Source organism: Herpailurus yagouaroundi, unplaced genomic scaffold, assembly GCF_014898765.1.
Source record: "Herpailurus yagouaroundi ecotype Mexico unplaced genomic scaffold, PumYag 100, whole genome shotgun sequence".
NCBI lineage: Eukaryota > Metazoa > Chordata > Mammalia > Carnivora > Felidae > Herpailurus > Herpailurus yagouaroundi.
The window spans coordinates 17,243,011-17,264,167 of NW_024412391.1; the positions used below are offsets into that span (position 1 = coordinate 17,243,011).

At 47.8% G+C, this 21,157-nt stretch overlaps 1 protein-coding gene across 2 annotated transcripts; it reads right to left on the reverse strand.

The window, feature by feature from the left end:
• Positions 1-68: 68 nt before the first annotated feature.
• Positions 69-20,515, reverse strand: TSPAN33 (tetraspanin 33). Of its 2 annotated transcripts, none has more exons than XM_040472003.1 (8): positions 20,244-20,515; positions 6,463-6,520; positions 5,684-5,808; positions 5,275-5,349; positions 4,130-4,225; positions 1,961-2,089; positions 1,396-1,557; positions 69-1,185 (listed from the first exon to the last, which is right to left on the reverse strand). In XM_040472003.1, the coding sequence occupies exons 1-8, from the start codon at positions 20,343-20,345 to the stop codon at positions 1,084-1,086; spliced, it is 849 nt and encodes a 282-aa protein (XP_040327937.1). In that variant the 5' UTR covers positions 20,346-20,515; the 3' UTR covers positions 69-1,083. The 2 variants fall into 2 exon arrangements, with proteins under 2 accessions (XP_040327937.1, XP_040327936.1); XM_040472002.1 differs by having other exon boundaries at positions 5,684-5,811.
• Between the last annotated feature and the right edge of the window lie 642 nt (positions 20,516-21,157).

Sequence of the window (21,157 nt, forward strand, 5' to 3'; positions counted from 1 at the left end):
TGGGCCCTTCTACCCCCCCCCCCCCCGCCCCCTTCTAGTTGCCAGAATGGAAAATTCATGGAGTCAAGTTTAGCCCAGGTCAACAAACTTTTATTGCCACTTCTGGCTCCCCCTGCCCCAGCAAGGTCCCTGCTTTTCACACTGTAGAAATACTGAGCTATGGTGTAGGGGAATGGCGGGGCGGGGGAAGGGTGGGGGGGTGGGGAGGGATTACCTAGCCTCCCTCAGCACTGCCAAAGTTAAAGAAACCCCACTTGCTGGAGAGGGAGGGCCAGATGAGAGGAATTCAAGGGCACAAATGGCTCAGTCCCACCTCTGCTGGCTGCAGAATATAAAGACCATGGTTCCAAACCTTTTAAAAAGGGTGGAGTGGGGGAGACGGATGAATTTGGCTGCTGTTGTACCCCTTGCCCCTGCTGCCATGTTTCCATGGAAATGAGGGAGGGGCAGGATGCAGCTCACTCTCACTACCTGGGAGGATGGCAGGGCGGCATTTGGTAAACATATCGCCTTCCACTCCTACCCAACACATTCGACTGTCCCCAGCCGACCCCAAGCTCACTGCCTGTTCCATTCCCTTCTGGAGCTGGTATCATGCTAACTGGACTCCAGGTAGGGCTGCTAGTGCCCACTCTCCAGCCAGGTCTTGCTGTCAACAGATGGAATCAGAAAACATCCAGCAGGCTCAGTAGCAGCCCTAGTGGAGCTGTAGGTCGTAGTGCCTCCGTGTAAAGCAGCACCTAGTACCCCCAAGACTCTGTGCAACTGCTGTTTCCCAAACACCTCTGCCCAGACAAAACTCAAAAACAAAAAAACATAAACCCAAATGTGTAAGGTTAAAAAGAATACAAAATAACTCTAACAATGGTGAGGGCTAGGATGGGGAAAGGAGGAGGGTCATCCTTCCTAGACTTGAGCCACCTATGCCCCCTGCCTTCTGCCCAGCTGGAGATGGCTTCTCCCCACTGGACTGCTGCTGGGGGACTGGAGTCCAAGTCTCCATTTGGTGATGAGAGCTATGCCCACTGCTGTTGGTCGATGAGGCTCGCCTGTTGCCAATGTGAGGAGGTGCAGGATGGATTCTCAGTACCATGGGTCGGCCCGGTGCTGCTGATTGTAGAGCTGTAGCTTGATCTGATCTTTGATCTGATTCACAAGGATCTGAGACAGCAGGATTCCTACCAGCTGGGAGAGGCGAGATGGATGGGGCCCTCAGCAATGAGTGATGTCTTTGTTTTCCCTGACTCAGTCTTCCCAGTGTGGTCAGCACCATCCGATCCCCTGCTCCTTAGCAATAGCTGTGCCTGACACCCTAGCTGATCCCCAGGGGCCCTCCCCAAAACAAAGGAGTCTTTGCAGAATTATACGACCCACAAGGCTTACAGGGTAAGTTACCTGGGGGATGGCCAGGCCCAGTGCTACACCACCAAGAAGGAAGAGGTTGCTGTGTATCCAGTTGACCAATTTGTCAATACAGCCATTGGTATAGATGACTTTACTAGCTTCCAAGTAGTCAAGGGCCTGCATACCTTGGCCACACATGGTGTTGATCACTGCCTGGGGAAAGAGTTGAAAAGCTAAATGGGACTCCTATTTTCAAACTTTCTCTTTTGGGCCCTAGCTGATGGGCTTCCCACCCTTCTTAAACTCCTAAAATGTTAGGGAATACATGTGGAGGATCCTAGCTTGGAAGTTGCTAAACGCAAGCTTCCTTTCCTCTGGGAGGTCTGAGTTCAGTTCTCCTTGTTTTAGAGACCTGCACCTTCTGAATCCCCATGTGGACTGTGGGAATGAAAAGTTAACAGAGCCATTAGATTGGGGTGAAGAAAAACATCTGACAGCTGTCCTACAAAACTGACCGGTTAAGCTACTGAATGGGGAATTCCCAACAGCGGCTACCCTAATTGGAAAGTAACTGAGATTGCTGCCCAGGAGGAGATGAGGTGGGATGTAGGCTCACCTGGTTGGGGGTAGGCAAGCAACAGGAGTAAGGCACAGAGCAGCGCTCACGGCTGGGGTTGTCTTCTGAACAGTTGAAGTACATGTTCTGCGACCAGTCCTTATAGGAATTCCCTCCACAGCAACTGAACTGTAACAAAGCCCACCACAGAGGTTAAGAATCACCCACCCCTCACATTGAGATGACCAGGGGAATTCTCACAGCAGCCAAAAGTCTGTGGCCAGCTTCCAGTTGTAAGTTCAGGTTGTGTTTAAACACAACCTTAGGGGCGCCTGGGTGGCGCAGTCGGTTAAGCGTCCGACTTCAGCCAGGTCACGATCTCACGGTCTGTGAGTTCGAGCCCCGCGTCGGGCTCTGGGCTGATGGCTCAGAGCCTGGAGCCTGTTTCCGATTCTGTGTCTCCCTCTCTCTCTGCCCCTCCCCCGTTCATGCTCTGTCTCTCTCTGTCCCAAAAATAAATAAACGTTGAAAAAAAAAATTAAAAAAAAAATAAATAAATAAACACAACCTTAAACCTTGAGTTCACATTTCTCAGTGGCCTTCACCTTTATATATCTTGTTATAACAACCAAAGTTATATATTTTGTTTTTTATACATTCAATTATGAGCTCCTTGAAGGCAGGTTCTGGTTTTGCGGTCCTGCATAATATAGAGGCTGGCAAAAGGAGGTGTTCAAAAACACTGGCTGAAATACTTAAAGGATTGGTGTTGAAAATATCTGTCTTAATACAGAGGAAACAGAAGAGAATCTTCAATATTGTGGGCCCCTAATTACTCCATAAAAGTAAGGAGGATCCAAGTCAAGTTGCACCAAGGGAAGAGGAACTCAGTACTGGTCTCAAAAGCACTTTTATTTAAAATTCAACTTTAGGGGTGCCCGGGTGGTTCAGTCGGTTAAGCATCCGGCTTCAGCTCAGGTCATGATCTTGTAGTTCGTGGGTTTGAGCCCCACATCGGGCTCTGTGCTGACAGCTCAGGGCCTGGAGCCTCCTTTGGATTCTGTGTCTCCCTCTCTCCCTGTTCCTCCCCCACTCATGTTCTCTCTCTCTCAAGAATAAGTAAACATTAAACATTTTTTTAATAAAATAAAATTCAACTTCTGATTCATAGCAGCATCACTTCCTTTTTTTTTTTAATTTTTTTTTATGTTTATTTATTTTTGAGACAGAGAGAGACAGAGCATGAACAGGGGAGGGTCAGAGAGAGAGGGAGACACAGAATCCGAAACAGGCTCCGGACTCTGAGCTGTCAGCACAGAGCCTGATGCGGGGCTCGAACCCATGGACCGTGAGATCATGACCTGGGCTGAAGTCGGACGCTCAACCGACTGAGCCACCCAGGCGCCCCTAGCAGCATCACTTCCATTTAGAAGTGACCCAAGTGTGCATTGCAAGATGAATGAATTAACAAAATGTGGTCTGTACATACAATGGAATATTATTCAGCCTTAAAAAGGAAGGAAATTTTGGCATATCCTACAACATGGATGAATCTTGAAGAACTGCTAAGTGACTAAACCAGTCACGGAAGGACAAATACTATATGATTCCACTTATATGAGGTCTGTAGAGTAGCCAAATCATAGAAAGTAGATAGTTGTTGTTAGGAGTTGGGGGAAGGGGAAGTGGGGAGTTAGTGTTTAATGGGGAGGGTTTCTCTGGGACAGATGAAAAAGTTCTGGAGATGGATGGTGGTGATGGTTGTAAACAATGTGAATGTACTTAGTGCCACAGTTTCATATACTTAAAAAGGTTAAAATGGTAAATTTTTACGTTGTGTATATTTTATCATGATTTTAAAATTTTAACTTTTAAATAGGTAATATGTAAAAATCTGCCCATTTCCTTATTCCCCTAAAAGTAACCACTTAGAATTGTTTCTACATATCCTTCCAGATTCCTTTCGTAAATATTAATACATATTTTTTCCTCCCTCTTTTTATACAAATGGCAGATTACTATATATACTACTGTTCTGTTCTCTTAAAAGTACTTTTAAAGTACTCTACTGTGCATGGTTTTTTGCCAAACCTCCTTCCAGAATCCATTACCTGACAGGTAATGAAGAAGCCCACAGACCTGAAGGGTGAGGTGCCTCTTGGGATGGCATTAATTTTTGCCTACAGCCTCTCAGACCACAGCTGACCTCCCCCCACTCTTAGCCCATACCTTCTTCTGGCCAAAATCAATGAGGTTCTGTAGGTCCAAGTCATCTCGGTAGTGCACAATGGCATTATTGATGATCTCACTCACTTTCCCTCGTGCCTGCCAGAGACATGAGTAGGGGATCAGAACACAGGACTAACCCCTAACCTGCTCCTCCCTTCAGGAATAACCATGACAGTAGCCATCCTTCTTCATTGAAGTCAACCTTGAAATCGGAACCAAGTCCTAGGTTGATGGCCAGTTCCAAAAAGCCTATCCATCCCTGGGCCCTCAGGTACCAGTAGGTAAGAGAAATGCAGGACCTGCTGTTGCCACTTCTCAAGGCCACATTTCAAGATAATCCAAGATTTATCTATCTGGGAACACTATTAACCACAAAATACTTGTTGATGCAAAGCAGAGAATCCAATATATAGATTTTAGTAGAAAAGGGCTTACAAAGCTGAGACACTGACCTCTAGTGGACATAAGGAAACTGCATCTCTTTAGACTCCAAACAGATCTGTATCATTTTAGGATTTTACTAAGCCAGAAGGACTAGGACATTCTTCAGAATGAACTCAGTGACTCCCCATTTCATAGTTTACACCATTCCTTCTTCCTTCTTGCTCCACTATTTTTCTCAAAGTTTCTATAGTTCAATACGACTCCTGGCAGTCATTTGCCCTTTGAGAAATGAATTCTGGTTCTTAATTAAAAGGACGATCACTAAACAGACCACTTCCAGACATGGTGAACACTGCTCAAAATCTTGTTTAGTTTCCCCCTTCTTTCCTTCTGTGTATCCCAGTAAGCAACTTTCAGAAGAAATAAAAGTTTCTTCGTATTGTCTACAGTCCACTTGATAATTATATTTTACCCAATAATTTGCCATTAAAGTTTGTAGATTGCTTTGACTTTGTGTTCATAGAGTTTATTTTCCTGTTGGCCTCTGTAACTGTCAGAGGGAAAACACCTTACAATCTGGAAATCCTCTCTAAATATGGTGACTTTAAAGGCCATTTGTTCATCCCTAAGGAGAATCTTTCCAAGGCTGATGCTTCTCAGGGGAAGGAGTGCTGGTTAATTAATCAGGCTAAGCATGGGCAGGAACCTTCTCTTCCTCCCTCCGGTTCACACCTAAGAAGCCCCTGGGGCCCCAGTGCTACCTTGTCTGAGAAGACAAAGCCCAGGATCCCTGCAGCCAGCTGTAGCAGGAACACGATGGTGAGGCAGAGTGAGAACTGTAGGGAGTGGGCAGGGAAAGAAGACAGTCAATTACCATGCTTGGGTGTAGCCCCTCCCAGGGCCATGGGGAGTACTGGGTACTGGGGGCTACAGGCACTTCTCCCAGAGGCCCCGCACATAAGGCCGCCGCTGCCTCTCACATGCTGTCTTGAGGGTGGCCACCCTGTGCTGACTCATCTGGGCTGAGCTCTACAGCGGGGAGTGGACAGCACAGGCCTTGGAGAGTAGGTGGGACAGATGAAACTGAAATGGTAGTAGGAACGGCATCAGGAGGCTGGGAGGCATATGGAGGGGGCCAGGGTCTTTCTGGTGGGGTCCCTGACCACTCACCGTCTGTAGGAGGCAGATGTTCTCACGGAGGGATCCAATGCAGCCACAGAAGGTGAGTAGGAACATGAGAACGCCCACCACGATCAGCAGGATGGCAGGGTCCACTGCCAGGCAGGCCAAGGCTGCTTCTGGGGGAGAGGCTGTCTCAGTCTGAGCCTGGTGCTGTCTGAGAGTGATACCCAGGGACGAGGTGGGGGATGCCCTCCAAAACTGTTCCCCTCTGGTGGGGGAATCTCTAGTATGGTTGGATGAAGGTATGGGGAGGCAGTACTCTCCTCCGATGGGGAGAATAAAAAGGACCGAGAAAGGTTTGTGGCATTTAATTTGAGGAACTAACAAATAACAAAGTGAGAGCTTTTATTCCCAGGCTTAAGAGAGGACGAACCACTTGCGCTCCAGAAATGAATTAGAATGGCATTAGGCTCCCCGTTTTGCAGATTCCGTTTCCTGGAGACTTTGTGCAGTAGAACTGGAATGGAGGTTGAGTTACTCCAGGACAGAGTGAGGGAGGGGGTAAGGCCTCTGATTACTCTCTGCTCCCAGAGGCCTACCTACTTTCCTAGACACTTCTTAAGCCTAAAATGTAAGCATATCCTGGAAGATTCGTGGGAGTTCAGGGAAATCCAGGTGAACTGGCCTGGGTGGCCTAATACCCTGCGGTAGGGTGCTCAAATCAGGCTAGAGGGCGGCTGAGGAAAGCATGTTAGAGGGCCACGGAGGCAGAGGAGGAAGGGGCTTGGCAAGAGTCATAGGGAGATAGAGGGGGACCTATAGCTCACCTGCATGCTTCATCAGCCGAGCATAGACTCCCACAGCCACCATCACCATGGAAATCACCTGTGGACACAGGAATGAGGCAGACTCTGAGATTTTGGAAACCAGGGGGCCCTGAGTGCTGTAAGTAACCTTAAGAGAAGCAGGAAGATGACTTTCCCAGGACCCAGAGATGACCATCTCTTCCTCCCAAGAGATACAGTTGATGGCATCTGTTTTGCCTTCAAGAAAAGCTTTTACCAAGATGATCTCAACTGATCCTCACAACACAGTTATCTTGTGAGGCGGCTGTTCTCCTCATTTTACAGATGAGGAAATCAAGGCAATACGAGGTTACAGACCGTAGCTAAGAATTGGGCTTTGGAACCAGTCAAACCTGGGCCTATGCTAGACAAATCTCTGAACCTCAGTTTCTGTATCTGAAGATGAGAATTTAAACAACTACATCTAAAAAAATAAAAACCACTGTGAAATTAGATAAGATAATGTATGGAAAGCATTTAACACAGTGCCTGACAATAAATATTATCTGTCATTACTAATAGTTAACTTTTCCAGGGTGACACAGAAACTCTGAAATTTTGAATTTGAATCCAACTACCTCAAAGGGCAGGTTTTAAAGCTGAAGCAGGCCTGAGTCGACGAACACTCCCGAGTGTCTAAATCTCTTGGAGGTCAAAATGGTGTCCAATGCAAGAATGCAAGCACATAGCAATGGAAAGAATGCATCCATGAACACAGGTGTGTAAAATGCAAACTGGCTTGGCAAGGGAGCCTTTATCTTTATAAACCTGGATTCCAGTGTGGAGCACAATAAGAGTTTAAATGCTTCAAACTTCCTGGCTTCTCCCTGAGAGATCAAACCCATCAGAGACTACCAACAATCCCCAAAGGGGCCTTTTCTGCCCTCCACCCCCACCGCAGGCCTCCAGGAGTGCCGGGCAGCCCAATGTGCACATCTCTCGGCCACTCTTTCTTTGTGCCCAGTCCCCAGGCTGGTGCTAAGCAGCAGCTGGCTGTCACCATGGCAATTGCTGGGGCCACACTCTGGCTAGAGGGAGTTCTCAGCAGCAGGGACTTGACCAACTCAGTGGGGAAGGAGATGGCTGGCTAGACTCCACTGTCCTACAAGACAGAGACCAGCTGGAAAAAGCCATCTTGGGGCTTTGGTGGGAGAAGGGAATAGGGCCCCTATAGAGCTAATAGGGTCAAAGTAGTTACTCAGGTTACTCAGCAGAAAGATATTTTTCCTCAGTGGCCTCTGCTTTCTGGTGCGTTTAGCAGTAAATGGAAACCCTTATCTAAAACCGGATCTTTCAGGACTCTTCCCTGACTATATACACAGCCTTGCCCCCAATCATTTGACACTGCTTCTGACTCAGGACTAGGTGTGTTATCTACTGGCCCTCATGCTCTTTGTCTGGGAGAGAGGGAGCTGCTTGCAGAGCTGTGAGTGGGGCTGGAGGTGCCAGCTGGCTTGCTGTCCCCCAGGACAACCAGGCTGAGGGAGCAAGGGGGAGTGGGTGGGAGGCAAGGCAACCACACAACAGAGATCTCAGTCATCCCTCAGCCTGTAGGCACAGCCCTTTGCCAGAGTGATTGAGCAGCCTGGCCTGCCCTTTAAAACTCCCCATAGCCACTTAACAGTTCTGAATATCCCTTTACTGAATCATTTAAAGATATGAACCTGCTCTTTATTTCTGTTCTTCCCAGACTCCTCACTGTTTTACACATGTTACACTTTTGCTAGGATGTATAACTTGCCACAAAGATGGCCTCTGATTAAATCCTAACGCAGCTAAAACAACAAAGTAAAGAGATGCCACGTATCACGGTAACTTAATTCCCTGTGTGGGCCTGTCATGACAGCAGTTGTTGTGTCTCTATCTGTGGTGGGTAGCACAGAATAGTGTTCCCCCAAAAGGTGTCCTGTCCTAATTCCTAGAATCTGTAAATATGTCTGGAAATGGAGAGTAATTATCCTATTGGGCCTTAGAAGAGGGAGGCAGAAAGGTCAGAGTCCGAGAAGGAGATAGGTATGACAATGGAAGCAGAAATTGGAGGGGTGTGGTGCCATGAGCCAAAGAAGATGGGCGGCCTTTAAAAGCTGAAGAAGGCAGGAAATAGATTCTCCTCTAGAGCCGCCAGAAGGCGCCATCCCTGGTGATACCTTCATTTTACCCAGGGAGACCCATTTTGGAATTCTGATCTCTAGAATGTAAGAAAATTGTGTTGTATTAAGCTACGAAGTTTGTGGTAATTAGTTATAGCTGCATTAGGAAACTACCACACTATCCAAATTCAAGTCATCAGCTGCTATGTACAAGGTACTCTGAGGACTGCAAAAATGAGTGAGATGTAGTCTTGTCCTTAAGGAGACTGCACGCTATGTGGGAGAGGAGCAAGAGCATCTACAGCCTATGCTTCCCCAACTTGAGTGTCATTAGAATGGGAGGAAGAGCAGGGAGGGAAGAACTGAAAACTGCTGATGCCTTAGCTGCACCCAAACCACATATTGTAATCCAGGCAACAGTATTTCTTTCTTTCTTTCTTTCTTTCTTTTTTTTTAGTGTTTATTTATTTACTTTTGAGGGGGGGGGTGGGGGAGGAGAGCGCACGAGCAGGGGAGGGACAGAGAGAGGGAGAGAGAGAATCCCGAGCGGGCTTCTCGCTGTCAGTGCAGAGCCCGATGCAGGGCTCGATCCTATGAACCGTGAGATCATGACCTGTGCCAACATCGGGAGCCAGACGCTTAACTGGCTGAGTCACCCAGGTGCCCTGAGGCAACAGTAGTTCTGAATGTGTTCCAGGTGATTCCAATGTGCAGCCAACTTTGAGAACCACAAGCCTAAAGCACACTCAGCCAGGGATCTAGAGCAGCAGGTACGGGTTACATTAAAGTCAAGATGAAGACTTTAATATTATTGTTAATATTTAATATGATCACTAATGATACTGCTTTCCTGGGGCTCACTAGCTAACTAAGGATTGGTATTTCTATCACTGATCTCCCTCTTCATCCCCGAGTCACAGCTTGCTTGCCCTTTCACACTCCTATTCCTGCCCACATCTCCCACCCTGAATTCCTCAAAGCTACTGCCCTCCCAAAGTTAATGCTGCTGCCGTTAATAGCATAGCATTTTAGAGCTGAATAGAACCTTAGAAATGAGCTCAGCCACTCACCTTTTTATAGATGAGGCCCAAAGAGCAAAGTGATACTTGGCCAAGTGCACATGGGTGCAGAGGAAACATCTGGACTAAACCCAGTTTCCAATCTCAGTCTGGTACTCTTTCCACTCTATCAGGCTTTGCCACAAAATCCTTAGAACACCCCACAATACCACCAATGACCTCCTTTCACGATGAGGATAGAGATAAAGATACTTCTTAGAATGGCTTTTCATATTCTGGCTAGAATGAAGCCTCACTGGAAATTTTTAAGAGCTAGACACAGTTTTTAAAATAGCTGAGTCTAGCAAAAGGCATGTTCCTGAAGAGTTGTCAATCAAATTATATAAAATAACTTGCGTGCACCAATACCTTTATCCTTATATAAGGTGAGTAATCACCTTATAATGAAAATAACCAACCCCTGGGCTCCTTGGGAAAATGGCTGAATCTCCTACTGGAGCAGGAGATATAGAAGATAAGCCTGGAGTATCTCGCAGTGCCAGAAAGTAAGGAAATGCTAAGACACAAACAAAAAGACCCTCCCTCACACTGAGGTGGGTATGCCAAAGGGACATCAAAATAAGGAAGAATGAAATTATTACCCCAAACATAAAATAAGTATCTATGAGTCCATACTGTTAGAAAGGACTTAAATTAAAAAAAAAAAAAAAAAGGACTGAAATAAATAAACGAGGGAGAAAAGAAAATCTCCCATGCAGAAGAATTGCAAATGGTTTGTGTCGACAGTGTACTCTCAAGGAGGTAGAGCACAACTCCCCGCTCCTAAGTGTGGATGCTCATAGTGACTTCCTTCCAAAGAGCACAGTACGGAAGAGGGGGGGAAAGAGGGTGGAGACATCTGATAGACACTACCTCGGCCAGGGGAGTAAGATCAACATCAACAGAGGTAAATCACAGGTATACGATGTGATATGATGAAAATGACACTCTGGGGCGCCTGGGTGGCTCAGTCGGAGAAGCGTCTTACTCTTGACTTCGGCTCAGGTCACGATCCCAGGGTCGTGAGATGGAGCCCTTCGTTGGGCTCTGCGCTGAGCATGGAGCCTGCTTAAGATTCTCTCTCTCTCCCTCTGCCCCTCCCTCCCCCTTTCTAAAATGAAAAAAAAAATTTTTTTTTGTTTAAATTTTTTTTTTTGATGTTTATTTATGTTTGAGAGAGAAAGAGAGACAGAGTGCAAGCAGGGGAGGGGCAGAGAGAGAGGGAGATACTGAATCCGAAGCAGGCTCCAGGCTCTGAGCTGTCAGCACAGAGTCTGCTGTGGGGCCTGAACCCACAAACCGTGGGTCAGATCATGACCTGAGCCAAAGTCGGACGCTTAACCGACTGAGCCGCCCAGGCGCCCCAACCCACATTTTTTAAAAAATATCAGACTTTCTTAAATTAGGATTCATAGGCATGCAATGTCACAAACTTTAATCAAGGGGATTTCTAAAAAAACACAACAAAACCGAAACCAAATAATCAGGGGGATTTTCTCCTCACACCAAAGTGTAAGGCAATGTTAAAACTGTTCAGGTGTCAGAGCCCCAGGAAGCTACAATGCTCTGTTGGCATACCCCATACAATTTGGACATATTAAATTCTTCTCGTCAACTTTAATATGCTATCGCTGCTCTCTAATTTACAGCTCATACTTCCCTTTCCCCAATTCTCCCAATAATGTCCTTTATAACCTTTTTTTTCTTTTTTCCTGATCCAGGATCCCATCAAGGATCATGCATTTAAGATCAAGTCTCCTTTGGCCTCCTTTGCAGCTTGGCTTCTTTTTTCTTTGTTTTTGGTCTTTCAAGATACTGACTTTGAAAAAAAAAAAAATGTGGTAAAGTATGTACACCACAAAATTAACCGTGTTACAGTCCAGTGGTCTTGAGTACATTCACATTGCCGTGCAACCATCACGGCTATCATGTTCCAGGACTTTTTCATCACCCCGGATAGAAATCTCTTACCCATTAAACACGTACCGCCAGAAAGTAAGGAAATGCTAAATAACAAACAAAAAACCTCCCTCACACTGATGTGGGTATGCAAAGGGACATCATCCCCTCCACTCCTCCAGCCCCTGGCAACCACAAATCTGCTTTCTATCTCTAAGGTTTTGCCTAGTCTGCACATTTCCCGTAAATGGAATCATACAGTATGTGGCTCTTTGTGTTTGGTCTCGTTCACCGAGCATAATGTTTCAAGGTTCATCCCTCCTTTGGCGTGTGCTTCATTATTTTTATGGCCTAATAACATTCCATTATATGGATATAACAAAATGTATTTATCCATTCATCCATTGATGGACATTTGAATTGTTCCCACCTTTTGGCTACCGTGGTTGCTGTGAATGCCGGTGGACAACTTTTTGTTTGAATACCTATATTCAATTCTCTTGGATATATATCCAGGGATGGAATTGCTGGGTCACACGGTAATTCTGTGTTTAATGTTTTGAGGAGTTACCAGACTCTTCCATAGTGGCTTCAACATTTCACATTCCCCCCCGACAATGTGCAAGGGTTCCAGTTTCTCCACATCCTTGCCAACACTTGTTCTGACATTTTTTTTTTTTGACACTGGCATTTTTTTTTTTCTATGCCCAACGCGGGGCTTGAACTCACGACCCCAAGATCAAGAGTCACATGCTCTACTGACAGAGCCAGCCAGGTGTCCCAACACTGGCATTTTTTTAGAAGTCTAGGCCAGTTGTTTTGTGGAACACCCCTCAATTTGGATTTGTCTGATTGTTTCCTCACAATTAGATTCAGATGACACATTTTAGAAAGTGGTTATTAATTTTTGAGAGAAAGAGAGAGATTGGGGGTGGGGCAGAGAGAGAGAGAGAGAGACAGACAGACAGACAGACAGAGGATCCAAAGTAGGCTCTGCACTGACAGCAAAGAACCCAATGCAGGGCTTGAACTCAAGAACCAAGAGACCATAACCCGAGCCGAAGTCAGATGCTTAAACTGAGCCACCCGGGCACCCCTCAGATGACACATTTTTGACAGAAATACCACACAGATAGTTTTGTGTCCTTCTCAGTGTGTCATGTGAGGAAGCACAACATAAATTTCTATCCTAGAATTAAGGAAAAATTTACTAAGTGATGACAAGGCTGTTAGGCATATGTCTCTACATCTCATAAAACAATAATACAGGCACTACTCTAGTTTCCTAGTTTCCATAATACTTGGTGCTACTTGTCCTCTTCCCTTTGCCTTCTGCTAGGGTTTGCTGGCAGATAAGCAGCCACAGATGCTAATGTTCATGGGAGAAAATAGAAAATGGAGAAAATTCTCTGCCTTGTTTGACTTCTTTTCTTGCAAATTGCAAAAAGACGTCCATGATTTGAGGTTTTTAAGAAAAACCCTTATTCTAGCCCCAGGATACTACTTCAGAACCATCAGTGATAAGAGAGGAAAAGTTACAGGGCCCCAAGATGAAACTCTAAACAAGAGTTCTTCTGGATCTAGTGCCCAAATGCCAACAATTACAGGCATGGACTTCCACTGGATTGTACCTTAAGACAAGGCGGTGGGATGAGCCCTTATAAGTGGACCTAGGAAAGGTCCTTGGAGACAACAGTGGGGTCTCTGTTCCCATGACAGATATAAAACAGCTCTATAAAATATAAAATACAAAGACATCATTAATTAACACTTCTCTCTGGCTAACAGTAGAAATGTGGGCAAAGGTGGTGGGAATGCAAGCTGGTGCAGCCACTCTGGAAAACAGTATGGAGGTTCCTCAAAAAACTAAAAATAGGGGCGCCTGGGTGGCTTGGTTGGTTAAGCGTCTGACTTCGGCTCAGGTCACGATCTCGCGGTCGGTGGGTTCGAGCCCCGCGTCGGGCTCTGTGCTGAAAGCTCAGAGCCTGGAGCCTGTTTCAGATTCTGTGTCTCCCTCTCTCTGTGACCCTCCCCCGTTCATGCTCTGTCTCTCTCTGTCTCAAAAATAAATAAACGTTAAAAAAAAAATTAAAAAAAAAAACTAAAAATAGAACTACCCTACGACCCAGCAATTACACTACTAGGTATTTATCCAAGGGATACAGGTATGCTGTTTTGAAGGGGCACACGCACCCCCATGTTAATAGCAGCACTATCAACAATAGCCAAAGTATAGAAAGATCCCAAATGTCCATCGACAGATGAATGGATACAGAAGACGTGGTGTATATATATACAATGGAGTATTACTCGGCAATCAAAAAGAATGAAATCTTGCCATTTGCAACTACGTGGATGGAACTGGAGGGTATTATGCTAAGTGAGATTAGTCAGTCAGAGAAAGACAAAGATCCTATGACTTCACTCATATGAGGACTTTAAGAGACAAAACAGATGAGCATAAGGGAAGGGAAGCAAAAATAACATAAAAAGGAGAGGGACAAAACAGAAGAGACTCTTAAATATGGAGAACAAACAGAGGGTTGCTGGAGGGGTTGTGGGAGGGGGGATGGGCTAAATGGGTAAAGGGGCACTAAGGAATCTACTCCTGAAATCACTGTTGCACCGTATGCTAACTAACTTGGATGTAAATTAAAAAATAAATAAATTATTAAAAAAAAAAAAAGAAAGAAAGAAATGTGAGCAAAGGGGGTGTGAGGCAGAAGGAAGTCAGGCCCAAGGTTAGCTAGCCTTCACCTAGACTCAATCCTTATCTATCTGCCTTTTGCCAGAAGGAGCACTCATCCCAGCTCTCCAAGGCCATCCCTAACAGGTGACCTCCAGGAGCTATTTCTAGCAACAGTAATAGCTGTCTTTTGTCAAGCGCTAAGGGGCAGGCACTGGGCTAAATAAACACTTTATACACGCTATTTCATTGAATTCTGACCACAGTCCCAAGAGGGTGTTAGCATCTCTATTTTACAGAACTGATGTTGGGAGAATTCAAGAAACTCTCCCTGACTCACTCAACAAGTGAGCCGCTGAAGTGGGACAGGAACCTGTCTTTCTGTCTCCTGAGCCTTGTGACCTCAGCCACCTGGCTGCCTTCCTCTCTCCACCTCAGAGGCTCACAGCAACACCAGGGCATGTGCATTCACCTGGGGGCATCACGAGAGGTGGGAAGAAGCTGCCTGCAATTCTCTTGGGGGAGCAGCTGGTAATCTCCAAACTGGGCAGGGCTCAAGGGGAAGTAAGATAGCACTGGGAGGTGATGATGCCAGCAGGGCCCAGAGGGAAGTCCCTGGAACAGCACCCTGAAAGGAGAAGACGGCATCACCACACAGGGCCCACCAGCCCCCGAGACAAAGCCCTGGGCCTTCTTTGTCTCCACATTGTAAAGTCCAGTCTGTGCGAAGTGGGTGCATCTGTCTCAAAGTCCTCTCCTCTTCCTTGGAATCTCTTCTCCTCTTCTGTTGAAGGGGGGTGGGGGAGGACACACATTCTTTGCGTGGGAATCAAAAATCCTTCCCCTATCCAGAGGGACACTGGGAGAGAGGGGTCTGCACCTTCAGTTTCAAAGTCCTCTCCGTCCTTATTTTCGGATAAGCCTGCTAGACCTAAAGCAGGGCCCCCTCTCTCACTGCCCAGGGTCTGCACACACTTCTGGGGCCATCCCAGCACCATTTGTTCCTGGGTTTCTGAGGTGTAGACTCTCTCTGTGAGACTGGCTCTTGGCTTTCTCCCTCTGGATTGGATGGAATTGTCCTCCTGGAGTGGGGGAGTCCACAGAGCTCTTTCCTTTCCAACGTCTGGGGCCAACCCTTGAATTTTTTTTACGTTTATTTATTTATTTTGAGAGAGAGAATGAGAGGGCAAGTGGGGAAGGGGCAGAGGGGGAGACAGAGAGAGAGAGAGAGAGAGAGAGAGAGAGAGAGACTCCTAAGCAGGCTCCATGCTCAGCATGGAGCCCGACTTCACTTGGGGCTTGATCCCATGACTGTGAGATCGTGCCCTGAGCCGATATCAAGAGAGTTGGACGCTCAACCTACTGAGCCATCCGGGCGGCTCTGGAGCCAACCCCTTAGCTTCTCCTTAGGCCGTGGCTGGTTTTGGTTCCCCAAGGTTATAAACAAGGGAGAGAAGTCCACAAGGACTCACAGTAATGTAAACACTTGAACTATCGCCCTGGAGTTCCCAGCCTGACACAGAATCTGCTATCAAGACTCTAAGAGGTGCTACATGTTTTCTTTTATTCTTTTAAAGGCTGCTTGAAGTTTATGATTTCCTACTTGGTACAAGGCAAACAGAGCTGTTGAGATAAGAAGGCATGTGTGTGACTTGACAGCATAGGATATCCTTCTTGTCTTCCTTTTTAGTGTTTTGTTTTGTTTTGTTTTGTTTTGTTTTGTTTTGTAATGTGACTATTTCATTTATTAAGCCTGCCTAGTCTACAGGGGAAGGAGGAGAGTTGGGGGAGGGGGATGGGCTCCGCTTCCTAAGGTATTCAGGTGTGAGTATGTGGGTGTGGGAGCGTGTGTGTGTGTGTGTGTGTGTGTATGTTGGGGGTTATGTTGGGTGATAAAAAGGTCTCTGCCATTCAGGAGGGATTTTTCCAGGTTTGATGCCTGGTCATTTCCTCAAGGCTTCTGAGCCAGGTTACAACAGATGGTACTGCAGGTGACATGGGACATTCTGAGTGCACTGAGGACTCCAAGACAGTGGTCCTGGAGGGGGGTGTGAATTTCTTAAAGAAGACACCTCACCTGGGGCGCCTGGAGGGCTCAGTCGGTTAAGTGTCCAACTTTGGCTCAGGTCATGATCTCATGGTTCATGAGCTCGAGCCCCATGTCAGGCTCTGTGCTGACGGCTCAGAGCCAGGAGCTTGCTTCGGATCCTGTGTCTCCTTCTCTCTCTGCCCCTCCTCCACTTGCGCTCTGACTCTCTCTGTCTCTCAAAAATAAATAAATGTAAAAAAAAAAAATTTTTTTTTAAGAAGATACCTCACCAGAGGCCTGGATCAATCTAGGAATGACCTGGATGGGGGTCCACCTGTGCTGCAGTGGAAGTGGAAAAATCTGGGTGCCGTAGATAGTAATTACGTATGGCCCTGAGGGACATGCTGGGGGCAGATGGCTGACCTGCCTTGAAGGAGGGTGCTAGGCCACGGGACCCAGTGCAGAAGAGAACGAACACAGCTGGATCCCCTCTTCCCAACCAAGAATGCTCAAGGACTTTAGGTTGTGCTGCATCTCGAAAGACTAGTGTTCATAAGAGAGGAAGGAAGGGCATCTTGCCTTCACCCTATAGGGGCTGCTCCCTCAGCTGCCATTCAATAAACATTCAGCAAGTACCCACTCTGCCAAACTCTGCTGGGCACTGAGAAGCAAGAAGTGAATAAGGCAGTCTACCCTCAGGGGCCCGAAGTCTAGAAGACGAGACATAAATAAACACCTAATTGCAGCACAGGTAAGGGATGTGGCAATCAAGGTATATATGAGGTGTATGTATATAAGCCCTGAGGCATAGCCACCAAGGAAGCATGGGCTGAGACACAGGGACTGGAAGTCTCAGTTCTGCCTGACTCAAAAGCCACCCCAACTGCTGCCCTGGGTGGGACAAGGACCAGTAAGGAAGGAGGTGACTGCTATGGGCAGCACTGATAATGTTCCTGCCAATGTATGCCCAAGGCTGATAAAGCATGTACTATGGCACTGGTCTTCTCTCTGCACAGAGCTGTCCAACACAGGGAGGGGAGGAAAGTCAGCTACTTCTTAACTGAAAGATCGTAATACAACTTTTGGAATCGTGGGGCAACTACTCCAGGTCATGGGATCCCAACAGTCAGTAACCCAGCAGCACGATTCTGGGGAGAAAACCAGAACTCCTAGGTAAAAGGGGAAGTGAGATCTGAAACACGAACAGGAGGAATTGGTCCTGCTCCCAAAGAAGCCAGCAGCTTTCTGAGTCAGACTAAATGACCCAAGTGTCAGGGTTCCAGAGCAGCAGCAGAGATAGCCAGTGCTGCCGCCACCACTGAGTGTGAGCCCAGACGACACTGGCTACCTTCCCATTGTGTTCCAGCACAGAAACAAACAGCACCCATACGCGGCCCCCCAGCAGCTGGCCAGAACATGCACTCTGCCTGGAAAAGGGTGCCATGGGTGTCTGGAATTTGATTAGGATGGTGAAAGCCAACAAAAAAGAAAGCACTGTAACCAGTCCCTGAGGAGGGTGGGAAGAAAGATGACCCCTGAGCTGGGGAAGCAGCCCTTCATCTCCAACCGCACTTGTGTGGAATGTAGCTCCGAGGCTCTGGGCCTGGGGGGAAAGTGACACTCAGTAACACCCAAAAAGTACTGTCCTCTGAGAAGGTCGATGTCCCAGGGACACCAGGACACAGAGAGATGCATCCTTAGATCAAGCCCCAGGTCCTGAGGAAAGAAAACAGTCCCTAAAGTGATGTATTCATCTTTAAATAGTTCACAGAGGCAGAAAAATTTTCTCCTTTAGAGGAGAAAGATTAAGGACAGAGAGACAGATATATTGGCTTAGGGTCACACAGTAAGTTGATGCCAGAAAGAAACTGGGCCTCTTGTCCTTCATTGTGCCATTTCTAGAGCCTCTGACTTTTTGTGAGTTTAAAGTAGGGCCAAGAAGGGGCTCTTCTCTAATTTGGGGTGGTGCCAACTTGGTTAGCAAGGTCCTCTGACCTTGAATGAATCATTTTTACCAAGGCAAATGGGTCCATGGAGCCAAACTCTCTCCCTGGCTGCGACCTCTCAAAGTCATTTGTCTGGTAAAAGGAGGGGTGGAGCGGGGTGGGGAAGTCCAAGAAAATGACCATGAATGCAAGTGTAACAGATGCACCCAGCTGTTGTCGCTGGGGAACCCAGATAAGGGTGGGGTGCCACAGGCTCCAAAAAAGAAGCAGAGTCTTGGCTGATAAAGAAAGTCAGAAGGTGGATCTGAGGTCCCTGGGATGCTAGGTCCCTGGGATTCTGTGAGCAGGTAGGAGGGTTCACTGGGACTTGCCCTTAAGTAGGGAGTTTCCCTTAGAACATCCCCCAGCCTGGGCAGAGTATTGGTGATTTTTTTTTTTCTTCTGTTCTTCCCTAACCTCCAGCTGAGGCAGAACCTAGACCATGGGAAGTTGGGCTAACTGCTAATACTGCTGACTACAGTAGCAGCCATCTGGGCCAAGGACTTCCCCTAGAGGCACAGTAGTTCAATAGAAAAACCACAAGATCAAACTTACTAACCAGCTGTTGGACCTTGTTGGATAAAAATAATTAATATCTCTGGGCTTTAGTTTTCTCATATATAAAATGTGGGTGCTGGACAAGATGTCTTCCAGATTTTTCTTTTTTTTTTTTTTTTTCCCAGTGCTAAAACTGAGAATTTGTTAGGGACTCAAACTTCATTTTGAGTGAAATGGTACAATGGCTGAGCTCTTATCACCACCCTCTGGGATTTCTCTCATTTGTCCCAACAGGCTAGCACTTATGCACTTTGTGTCTGTTCTTCAAACCACGGCCCCTGTGAACCTTTATGGCAACTGGCTTAGATGCTGGGTCTGCTCCCTCTCCTAGGAAACATATTTTAAACTCATGCTTTCTCCCGCCTGCACATCTGAACTTTAGGTCTCAGGTGGAAATATGGGCAGGGATAATGGGCACCTAAAGCAGCAGCTCTGGCTTGGCTGGAGTTGGAACAGATATGGGGGTTGGGGGAGGGACCTCTCTATGTTCCCAAACCCAGAGGAGCTCAGGGACTCCATAGATGTGAAACAGGATTGAGCTAGCATTTCATGAGCTGGTCCAGCTAGATTCTTAACTCCAGCAGAGTACTTCTGCTATCTCTGATTATACTGGGTTCAATTTTGGGGAGGAGGGAACTAGGGCCTACAGAGGTGAACATATTGCCCAGGTTAAATCAACGATCAACTGCAGGCTGGAGATGGGAATCTCGATAGCCCCTGTCCAAGAGTTTTTTCACTTTTCCACCCTCATCAGAAGATTCTGAAAGGACTGCTGGCCTTCCAGCCCAACACAGGGTTGGTCCAATGTAGAGAAGATGAAGACTGTCAGGCTCCAGGGGATGGAGTTTGATCCTGAGAAAGGTGGGGCAAAGTTTGGGACAGTGATGGGAAAGACATCCACATCTGGAGGACATTCCTGCCCCTTCTCCACCTTTGTGGGGAGGGGGGCACCAGAGGCCTCCAAAAGGAAAAGGTGAAGAAGCCCTGTAACCCATCCTCTCTGATGTTAGGGGGAGGAACGGTCCGGGTTCCCCTGGCTTTCTCTTTTTTCTTTGCTGCTGGGCCTCCCAGCCCCCAGGCCTGGAAGTCCCCAATCATGAATGTACCAGTGGGTCTGCTTTGGGCCAACAGGAAAACCCGCGTCTCGCTCGCAAACCCATTTTCTGGCCTGCCACAGATGCCCAGAGGATACCCCTAAGTCTTTACTGAATCTCTTGCATTACCCTCCCTCCCCCCACCTCCCCACCCAACGCCCCCTCGCCCCCTCGCCCCCTCGCCCCCTCCAGACGCGGCGCCACCGTGGTGTCCCTCCCCAGGATGAATTACCCCAAAGTGTCATCAGCCCAGAAAACTAAGCAGGCATCCCGGGACGCCCCCTCCTCAGAACGTGGGCGACCCACTCCACGCTCGAGGGGTGCCCTGCATCCCAGGTGCCCCCCCAAGACCCCCAAGACTCACCCAGAAGAGCATGTTGAAGAAGAAGAGCAGGTATTTCACCAGCGGGCTGACGAAGGTGAACTCCTCCCCATAGGCGGCCGGCGCCCCGGGTCTCCGGGCCATGGTCCCGCCGCCGTCCCCCCGGGGGCCTATCTCCCCGCGGCGGCCGGCCCACCTGCGCGCCCTGCGCCCGGGGGCATGAGCCGCGCCTCCGCGGGAGCCCGAGAGGCGGGGGAGCTGCGCCGCGGTGGGAAGTGCCCGAGCCGTGCGTCTGGTAGGAGCGCGGGCAGGGGAACTGCGCCGCCACCGGAGCCGCCGGGAGTCGCTGGAGCCGCGGCGCGCAGCGTGAGCGGCGGAGACTCCGCGGCGGCGGGTGGACCAGCCTGGTCCGCCCGGCTCCCAGGAAACCGGGCCCGCCCCTGGTTGCTCATTGGCGCGGCTGCCGAAGCCTGACTTCTCATTGGTCGGTCGCTGATGTCACTAAGTGTCCAGCCATCCCTCTCCTCCGAAAGGCGGGGGAGACACCTGTTCTGTGAGGGACAACTTGTTAAAGGGTCAGTGGTTCTGCCTCCTCCCCCGAGAAGGGAAGCATCCAGGCAGCAGCCGCTCAAGGGAAAAGGGATGGGAAGGAATGCCTACTGCATCACACACCCACGTCCCCTACCCGGTTGCCGTACACATATGGAAAGACACCTACGTTAAAATCAACAAGTACGTACACCGCGTGTTGAGCAATGCGCCGAAAGCTGGGGGAATGCAAGAGAGTAGAGATAATTCCCGGGGGATGACAATAAAATCGGGGAGACAAAACTAACCTACATGTAACAATTAGAAAATATTTAAGAGTAGCGGCAACCCTGTGTAGTAACTACATATTTTAAATGCTTACTTCAGAAGCTCTGTGACCCACTGGCTGAAATTTGGAAACATCACCA